General features: G+C 33.7%; 1 protein-coding gene across 2 annotated transcripts in view; it reads left to right on the forward strand.

Annotated features, from left to right (window-relative positions):
- Positions 1-5,340, forward strand: part of LOC111695322 (uncharacterized) — an 11,895-nt gene extending 6,555 nt beyond the window's left edge. For both annotated transcript variants that reach the window (XM_023464600.1, XM_023464601.1), the window contains exons 9-15: positions 482-581; positions 1,168-1,230; positions 1,677-1,750; positions 2,119-2,790; positions 2,979-3,026; positions 4,214-4,261; positions 4,470-5,340. In XM_023464600.1, coding sequence (XP_023320368.1) covers positions 482-581; positions 1,168-1,230; positions 1,677-1,750; positions 2,119-2,790; positions 2,979-3,026; positions 4,214-4,261; positions 4,470-4,518 — 1,054 coding nt within the window. In that variant the 3' untranslated portion in view covers positions 4,519-5,340. The remainder of the gene's footprint in view (positions 1-481; positions 582-1,167; positions 1,231-1,676; positions 1,751-2,118; positions 2,791-2,978; positions 3,027-4,213; positions 4,262-4,469) is intronic.
- The last annotated feature ends 5,126 nt before the right edge of the window (positions 5,341-10,466 follow it).

Consider the following 10,466-nt stretch of genomic DNA (forward strand, 5'->3'; position numbering starts at 1 on the left):
CAGTCAGTCAGTCAGTCAGTCAGTCAGTCAGTGAGTCAGTGAGTCAGTGAGTCAAAAATTGAATAATCATTAGACTTTGTGATATTTCAAGATGCAATACTCAATCAAATTTGTCAAAAATTTCATTGTAAAACAGTTTAAGAATTCAACACACAAAATATCAATCTTAAGTAGAATTAAAAAAGTGGTTTGAGTTGTGCTTTTTTGCGTGACGTGGCTGGATTTTTAAAAATCACACTTTAAAGGCCCTAAATATACCATTTACGGTATGGAAGGGGAAATAGTGGTGGCTCATGGCTGCCGGAAGAGAAAAAACGCTAATGTGTGGCACGGAAGGGGAAATAGTGGTGGCTCATGGCCGCCTGCCTTCCCTCGCTCGGCCAGTGCAATAAATTTTCTAAACAGAAACATCACTTGGATATGAAATAAAAAGGAATGCCTTCCTTTTTTCGCGAACACTCCCTTTATATGTATTTTTCAGAGAAAGTGGTGGAATCATTCAACCTAAAGTGGTTTATACCAATACAAATAAACAAGAAAAAGAGAAGAAAAAGAAAAATCAATCATCTCCAAAACAAAAGGCAACAAAATATTAAAAAATTAAGAAGAAACTCTACTTTCGAGTGACCTCTAGATAAAGAGGAAAATGCCTGATTCACAACGGTACCCTGTCTACATTTATCAAATCAGATTCACAACGGTACCCTGTCTACATTTATCAAATCAGATTCACAACGGTACCTTGTCTACATTTATCAAATCAGATTCACAACGGTACCCTTTCTACATTTATCAAATCAGATTCACAGCGGTACCCTGTCTACATTTATCAAATCAGATTCACAACGGTACCCTGTCAACATTTATCAAATCAGATTCACAACGGTACCCTGTCTACATTTATCAAATCAGATTCACAGCGGTACCTTGTCTACATTTGTCAAAGCAGATTCACAACGGTACCCTGTCTACATTTATCAAATCAGATTCACAACGGTACCTTGTCTACATTTGTCAAATCAATATTGCGGAACTGGAATCTCATGAATTTAGGCAACAATTTTAGAAAAGTGTGTGGTTGAAATATCCTTAATTCATTAAATATGACTAAATTAGCATAACATATTTATTTTATTTTTTATCATAAAGATATTTTGTTGTTTGTAGAGAGTGATGACGGAAATATTAAATGCCGGGGATTTAATGGCACTGGAGTTGGAACTAAATAAGGTAAACAACCGAAATATTAAATTGACAGAAATTTGATCAGTTATTTTAAGTTTGTTGTGTCTATAAACTAAAGCTGGCAGTTAATCATAGATATGTTTGCAAATTGAATATGTGGCACTGCCTAGATGTAATTGATTAATTAACAATAACAGATTTTTTTAAGATTTAGGGTTTTTTGTTCAAAATAAACCTAAGGTAGAATCACAAAGCAGTTCTGCACAAGCTTGGCATGCTCTCTCTCATGTCTTTTAACGCTGCCTGTGCGGAACTCCTTTGGGCTTCTGCCTCTTGGTTATTGTGAACGAAAAACCCCTAAATCTTGAAAAGACAACATCTAGTGTCCTATTGTTAATTACTTTATGATTCATACGCCCTTTTTTTCTTTTGTAGGATAAATCTGATGAGAAAATACTATCTGATGATAAACCGTTGAATTTATATTGTAGGATAAATCTGATGAGAAAATACTATCTGATGATGAACCTGCTAGAGTTTATATCACGCGCAATACAAACTCAAGGTATCAACTAAGTGAATGAATGGTTCTTTTTACAATTGTTAGCAAAACTATTTTTTGTTTACAAAAGCTCTGTGTCCAATCCTACTACAAACAAATGAAAATTTTGGTCTTTGATAAAAAATACATATTTTAGTTTAAGCTGGGATATAAATTATTGACAAAATTGTCTGTTAATTGTCTCATTTTTGAATTAATGTGTTTTTCCGTGTAGCTGATTTACTTTTCATATAACTATTGTTAAATATGTCAAATAAAAATGTTTTTAACGGATTTAATTAGCTGTATGAATGAATTATCGAATAGAAAAATTAGCGATGGAAAACATCTTTCAATATGGACGTTTAATCTGAATAACATTTATTGTTAAGGACTCATAATAAGCTGAAAATTCAACTGTTTGATCCAGCAACACCTGCATTTGAGAATCTGTCTTTAAACCCTTCAAGTTCTGCTGTAGACCTTTCACCTGGAGCTAGTGGATCTAGTCCAAGGTTATCCAGCTTAGACTCTGATCCTTCAGACCCTTCTTCAGAGAGTCAAATGGAGCCAGTCACAGATGGAGAATCCTCAGACCATAGTGCAGTGCATAACTTTATGTATGAACCGTTGAATTTACCAAACCAAATCCAGGAGACCTGCATTGATGTTCCTGACCCAGAACCAGTTTCAAATGTACACAGTGACCCCAACCGGATTTCTGTACATGTGAACATGAACTCCAGGAACTCCTCACCCAGTAGGCCCATTACCAGCTGGAGTCACAGCTCTGGTCTAGAACAAAACATTTTCGTCATTCCAGATCCGCTTTTGAACAGAACAGCATCAACAAGAAGGGTCATTTCTAAAGCGTCCAGTGTATCCCAAAGGAGGTTCTCTTTAGACCACTCAAGCAGTACTATTGGCCAACTGCTTCCTCCTGGAGCAAAGGGATTAGAATCTGAAGCATCAGGAGCATCAGGTACACCTGGAGTATCAGGACTGGGATCTCATGATAATCAGAGCATTAGTGTACCAGCACTATACACAGAAGACCCTCTTAGGAAAAACTCATGATTCTTATTTTTGTTTAAATTGCAATGTTTGTGTTTACAAAATAACTTAATTTTTAACATGTTGAAAGATAAACCAATTCAAAAATTACAATGTAGCTGTACCTTTAATCAGATTTAATTTTCATTCAAATAATCTTTTATCTTCATGGATTGTTATCATGAATTTTAAACCGTAGTGTGAGTATGCCTTTGCCTCTGAAACCTGCCTACCATCCTAGCCGAAGGTTTGTAAGCATTTATTCTTACATTTATATAGGAAACTAACCGTTTATGGTGTTTTGCGCCCCCCCCCCCTTTCTTGTAAAAGTGTTGCTCTTCAGATCACCTTTTTATCTTCGTTCTAAATAATAACCGAATTTTCATGGATATTTCTGATGAAAGTGGTGTATTTTTGAAAAAAAAAAATGGGCGACTTTTCTATAAACTCTATAACTCTATAAATTCTATAAACCATCCCAAGGGTTATGTCACTGTATGTGCCACTAGCGGTTCCGTCGTTTATTGGACACAAACAAACAGACAGACACCCGGGACAGACAGAAAAGCAAAGCATATATAGATAACTTTCCCTGCGTGTCATAGATAATTTTTAAAAATGCTGTTCTTGATATGTTTTGGTTCTTATGATGCCCTTATACATCAAGACATCTCACATGTTTTTGTTGTTTTATTTGGTTTATTTGATAAAATTTAGGACCGTTTTCAACAAAATTAATTGCTACGAAATTGCTATTTTAAATTTCCTCTAAAGTGTTTAATTAGCTAAAAAAGGGAAATTATGAGTTACTTTTATGAGTAACTATTATGAGTAACTATTATGAGTAACTATTATGAGTAACTATTATGAGTAACTATTATGAGTAACTATTATGAGTAACTATTATGAGTAACTATTATGAGTAACTATTATGAGTAACTATTATGAGTAACTATTATGAGTAACTATTATGAGTAACTATTATGAGTATAAAATTTTTTGAATTACAAGAAGTGAATGACATTCATTCTAACTTCTAAGAAACGTTAATATATGTTAATATGTCGCACTATAAAGTTCCAGGAACGTAAAAAAGTACCCAATCTGCTGTTCCAGTATTATAATTATATACTAGTTTGGGAATCCAGCGTTACCCAGCTGTTACTCATAGTTACTCCCGCCGTTTACCGGCGCTAGGTCTTACATTTGGATTTAAGCTATTTTCCCATTAAAAGCCGATCCACTAAATTTAGAATCTCAAATTCAAGCTAAGAAAATTCCCGGGGTTCTCCCGTGTTCCCAAACTAAAGTGGTAGGCAAATCGGTCCAGGGGTTTAGGAATAATGATCTGACACACAAACGAACAGACAAAAAGGTATGACTAATTTAAATATATAGAAGATGTTATAACATTTAACCTTAAAAATTGTACAGGGTGTCCGGGGTCTGGAGAGATGAAAATTCAATGGAACGCTTGTACAGGTAAAATATTTATACAATATCAAAATACAGGGTGTTCTAAAAACATGATTAATTTTGAATGTCTACTTACTATTACTATTTACTACTATTTACTACACTAGATATGAAAGACTTTTTGTAGTCTATTTTGTTAAAAAATCTTTTACTCAAATTTATTTTACTTTAAGATAGTCCGATTACATAATAATAATATAATTTATCATTATAGATACACTAACATGGATAGACTGGTTTACCCTCCCGGCTATATAACTTAGATTATTGTGTACTCTTTGAACTCCAAAGAATGTACTGTGCAACTGTTTGTACTCTTTGAACTTTAAAGAATGTACTGTGCAGCTGTTTGTACTCTTTGAGCTCTAAAGAATGTACAAGAGGATGTTGGTCCATTTCAGAGAAAATATTGTTTCAAATATATATGTATTTTAAAATTTTTAAAATTGTGTCACATTTATCGTTAAACCAAAAATCTTTGATTGTCTTTGAAAATTCTTTTCTGTCTATGAAATATCATATCAATGAAATATCTTATCGATGAAAATCCTATCTTTAAATTTATTTGTCTATGTGTTGTCCTGACTACAAAGTATCCTATTTGTTATAGTAAAAACAAATTTATTTCAGCATACAAATTTTGAAGTATTATGAACAACTTTTCAAAACGCAAAAGCCTTAAAAGGCACTACGACATCTGCTCTATTTCCATTTGCTCTATACGTCATTTGCTCTATATTCAATCTGCTCTATACCTCATTTGCTCTATGACTGAACACGTCATTTGCTCTTTAACCTAAAAATACACAATAAAATAGCTTTATTGGGATTCCTGAGCGTAACTTCACTACGAAATGCGGGAATTTGTTTTGGAAAATTCGCAAATTGCAGTTTTAATCAGTTCTTCAAAGTTCATCATGACAGAGAGACTGCTCAATAATAAGAGGGGTAAAACAAACCAAATATGTGGTGAAAACTATATTTATTCTTCTCTAAACAAAACTATCTCCAGGAAGTTGGCGGAATAATAAAACTGTTGGAAGAATTGTAAAATGTAAAATTGTAAAAATACAGTTTTAATATGATTAGATATTTGTAGAATATGTTTATTGAGCAAATGACGTGATTACTCATAGAGAAAATATTGAGTAGAGCAATTGGACCATCACAGTCATAAAAATGTTTATAGAGCAAATGACGTGTTATAGATCAATTGACGTATAGAGCAGATGACATATAGAGCAAACGTCGTGATCTATGAGCTATAGAGCAAATGGAACTAGAGCAAATGGCCATAGAGCAAATGGAAATAGAGCAGATGTCGTAGCGCCGCCTTAAAAGCCTTGATTTTTTAAACAAACCGAAAATAAGGAGACACAGCTCTTAATCTAAATGTTTTTTTTCTTAGTTTTTAGAATAGAGTAGTTTTCCACATTATCTTGTAAAAGGGACTGTAAGCGTAATTTCAAGTGACCCTCCATGAAAAAATGTCCGATTTACAACGGTCCCCTTGAAACCTTTATCTGATAAAAAATGTTGAAGATAACGTCGTTTTCTCACTAGAAATGGGTTCAAATCAGATCATTTATCTTGTGTGTTTGTTGTTTCTAAGCATCTTTGCGTGGAGGGTCACTTGAAATTACGCTTACAGTCCCTTTATTCAAAACTTTTCCTTACCTTAACAACTGCAAAAAGAAAATTAACATTTTTTTATGAGGTAAAAAATTAATAAAAATGAGAAACAAAATTTGTATTTTTCTTAAAGTTAGATTTGTACTGAGTTTCGTAATATTATGATTTAAATTAATGTTAATCATTTTATCTTTCCAATATGTTAAATAAAATAAAACTAAATATCTTAATGTTAGATTTGAATTGAGTTTCGTAATATTGTGATTTAAATTAATGTTAACCATTTTTATCTTTGCAATATGTTAAATAAAAGAAAACTAAATATCTTAATGTATATAATAAATTTTTTTTAGTTTCTAATAAAATTTGCTATGTATCCGGATTTAAGCTTCTTCTTTCTGGAAAAGGACAACCTTCTTGGAGAACTATCTTGCATTTATCTAGATTAATTAACCTAACCAGGGGCGTACGCCCCTTGGCAACATTGTGCCGCCCACAAAAACTATTCATACCTTTCTTAACTATGTAAACTATATTCGATCAAATATACACTTCCATATTACAAGTGTTAATAAATTATTTATGTAATTCTCTTAAGTGCACTCATCAGATATAAGCTGTAAGTGAAAGCTTCAAGGGGTGAAAAATAGAGATGGAAACGTTTCTTTAAAAATATATATGTTCTAATTGGATCGATTCATATTGTATTATAAATAATGATATCAAATATATATTTACACTGAAGGCGGAATTGATTAAAGAGGGTCAGAAGAACTGGGAGATTACGGCGTCAAAATCCGCTCGTACTGTTATATTTTATCGCCATTTTTAGAAGTTGAATTTAGAAGTTAGTTTATTTAATCACGCAACCTCTTAAGAACTAACAATCCACGAAGCTAAACAAACTATATGCTATTTTAAAGATATTTTTTGGTATTGGTAAATCAATCATCCATTCACTTTTCACTTTTACTTTGAAAGGTATAAAGTTGTAATTTTAACTGCCGCTGTATTTAAAGGGACTGTGAAGGCAAAATAAAAGAGGGTATATAAGCTGAAACCTAATAACTTCAGGAGTTGTTCGAGACCTATAAGAGTTCTATCTAAGGTTTCCAGCGAACGAAACGTTGCGCAAAAAGTGCGAATATTTTCGTTCGTATTTCGCAAACTTTTTCGCGAATTTTAGAATTTTTTCGCTAAAATGAATTAAGCGAAAAAAGCGAAAACAAAGCGAAATTTCGCGAAAAAAAATTACGCGAAAATATTTCCGTATAAACCATATAGGCGTTGAAGCTGGTAGCAATTAATTGAGCATCATAAAATTATTTGCTCTGAGAGCTCAACATTTGAAGTTTTATAATACCATATTAATAATTGTTCTTCCCGTACTTTCATAAATGTTTGATGAAGAGAATTTGCGAAATTTTTTATTCAAATTTTTTTCATTTTCAAAAGATATAATTGATAATAAAATTGATACGTCCGTATTACGTGACCAAAAGTCCCACCTATTGCAATATCAAATCAAATCAAATCAAATTATATATTTAGCCACAAACTTGAAACTATACATGTAAAAATGGATATTTATAATTAACATTAGTTGAAATTACAGTTTATGGCAGGGAGACGGAACTAGCCGAAACTGTTTTCAGTCGGTCTCCCGTACAATCAGTCTTTAATCAAAAAATTTAACTTGAAAAAAGACGACATTTAAGCAATCTTATAAACAACTAGTTTGAACGAGGTTATAGTATATAGAGTGATGATGAACAACAGTCCGGCTTAACTACAAACTTACAAAGTGAAATGGGACTGAGTACACTGCACATTTGCTGTCTTCATGTTTAAATTGGGCCTTTTGAAATCATAACTTGAGTCTAACAACAGTCGTCTTCATATTCCATAGTTTTATGGGTCCCTCAGTAAATGTGTACATGGATGTTTAAATCAGGGGGGCTGGATCTTAGCTACCTCTCCGTGTGTATTGGCCTGAGTGTACACTTAGTATAGTTTACTGTTAAAGGATATTAAGAGATTATCAAATATGCAGTACGGTTTCGGAGTACAAGAGTGTGGGGAGGTTTTTTATCTAGAATTTTACTCAGTTTTTTCAGAACAGTTTATTAACGATTAAATATTGCTCTGTAAAAGACTTACATCTTCCAGTGAAAATGGAATCCTGCACACGATAAAGGAGAAGTGGATTTTAATACTTACATTGAAAATAAATTCTCCATTTGAATATTTTCAGAAATCACCCCAAGAACTGTATTATACAGATTGACCTTTGGAAGTGAAGTACATGGCCTGTAATAGTAATTTATAGTAAAGGATTAGCGTACATCATCACTCTACTATAGCCTCGTTGGTTTAAATACAGGGTTACCCACAAAGGATGGGACTGCATGTAAGGACGACCTTAAATCTTAAATACTATCTGATCTTGGGGTTTTGATCTTTTACAGGTTTTTGAATAAGTTGAAACAGAAATAAAAAAGTTTGATGTAACTGTTAACCATCAATGCAAGAAAAAAAGAAAACTCTTACAGTCGTCTTTGTGGCTAACCCCATAGATCTTCGTGTGCTTGAGATATAATTTTCAAAAAATAAGATTTTTTTTTTAATTCTTTACAGTCTTTAAAAGAGGTCTGACAAAATTCCCGCCATACATTTGATTTTCTCTTGGATTTACTAGCTTTGAAACCCAGCTTTGCATGGAAACTAAACTTCTACTATCAAGTTAATTCACTCAACACAGAATTTTTAAACCCGTGGTTCTAACGAGTTCGCCAATCGAAATTTGAAGCAAATCAGAGGTTTCTGAGTTATGGTCGGACATTACAAACACAAAAAATACACTGATAACAATGTTCTCTCATGGCAAAATATCAGTGATATAAGTAAAGAATGAACATGAGATATATGAGTATATGAGTGAGTGCTGTGTGGTGTGTGTGTGTGTATGTGTGGTGTATGTGTGCGTGTTTTTGACAGATTTGAATTGTTCACGCAACTGGATCAAAATATTTCCCTAGTGTGCTCATATATGGATACAGGGATACAGGGATATAGGGATAAGATAAGATAAGATAAGATAAAGTTTATGGCTGAAATACTGTATCTGTGTACAGAACGAGTTTACAAATACAAATTGATGATTATATTAGCAGTACAAGTATAAAGCAATTAGGTGGAAAATAGTTCTTGGCTGTTTTGATTATTTTTTCCATAGGAATACAGGGCTACAGGGTTACATGGCTACAGGGCTACAGGGTTACAGGGCTAAAGCGCTACAGTGCTACAGGGCTACAGCGCTACAGGACTACAGGGATACAGGGCTTCAAGGTTACAGGGCTACAAGGCTACATGACTACAGGATACAGGGCTATAGGCTACAGGGCTATAGGCTACAGGGCTACAGGCTACAGGGCTACAGGGCTACAGGCTACAGGGCTACAAGGCTACAGGGCTACAGGGCTACAGGCTACAGGGCTACAGGGACACAAGCGTAGCTATCAAACAAGCTATTACTCAGACTATAAATGCCACACAGGGACACAAGCTAGCTTTCAATCAAGCTATTACTCAGGCTCTTAATGCCACACAGGTCCACAAGCATAGCTATCAAACAAGCTATTATTCAGGCTCTAAATACCACACAAGGACACAAGCATAGCTATCAAACAAGCTATTATTCAGGCTCTAAATGCCACACAGGGACACAAGCATAGCTATCAAACAAGCTATTACTCAGGCTCTAAATGCCACCCAGGGACACAAGCGTAGCTATCAAACAAGCTATTACTCAGACTATAAATGCCACACAGGGACACAAGCTAGCTTTCAATCAAGCTATTACTCAGACTATAAATGCCACACAGGGACACAAGCATAGCTATCAAACAAGCTATTACTCAGGCTCTAAATGCCCCACAAGGACACAAGCGTAGCTATCAAACAAGCTTTTACTCAGGCTCTAAATGCCCCACAGGGGCAAAAGCGTAGCTTTCAAACAAGCTATTACTCATGCTCTAATTGCCACACACGGACACAAGCATTGGCTATCTATCCATTGTTTCTGTTGGCCAAAATACACAACAAGTAATTTCTAAAGAGAAACACCATGTACAGAGCGTCCCTTATCATATTAGATTATCTCCAATCTTTATCACCTAAATACGCACATAATACTCGAAAAATCTAGCATTTTCTGCAAACAAAATTTCTATTTATATTTTTCAAAATGATTCATTCTTCTTAAATTTTCTGATTTGTGCCCCGAATCGTAATTTAGACCCATTGACGCGGTCTAATTTGATTAAAAATATTTGAATTTGAATATTTTATAAACGATAAACATTCATTCAAGTAATTAGATAAAGTTTTTAGTTTCAGGGTTTCATTGTGAATCGAATAAATGTAGGGTTCTTGAAATTAAACATGTAACTACTTTATCTATGGTAACTACTGGTTGTACGTAATTCGTATATATATATATATATATACGCATGTTTGCGTATATTTATCTGCGTGTGTGCAATGACAATATATCTGTCAACTTCAGCTAATTGATTTG

This window comes from Eurytemora carolleeae, unplaced genomic scaffold (genome assembly GCF_000591075.1).
Source record: "Eurytemora carolleeae unplaced genomic scaffold, Eaff_2.0 scaffold95, whole genome shotgun sequence".
Taxonomy (NCBI): Eukaryota; Metazoa; Arthropoda; class Copepoda; order Calanoida; family Temoridae; genus Eurytemora; species Eurytemora carolleeae.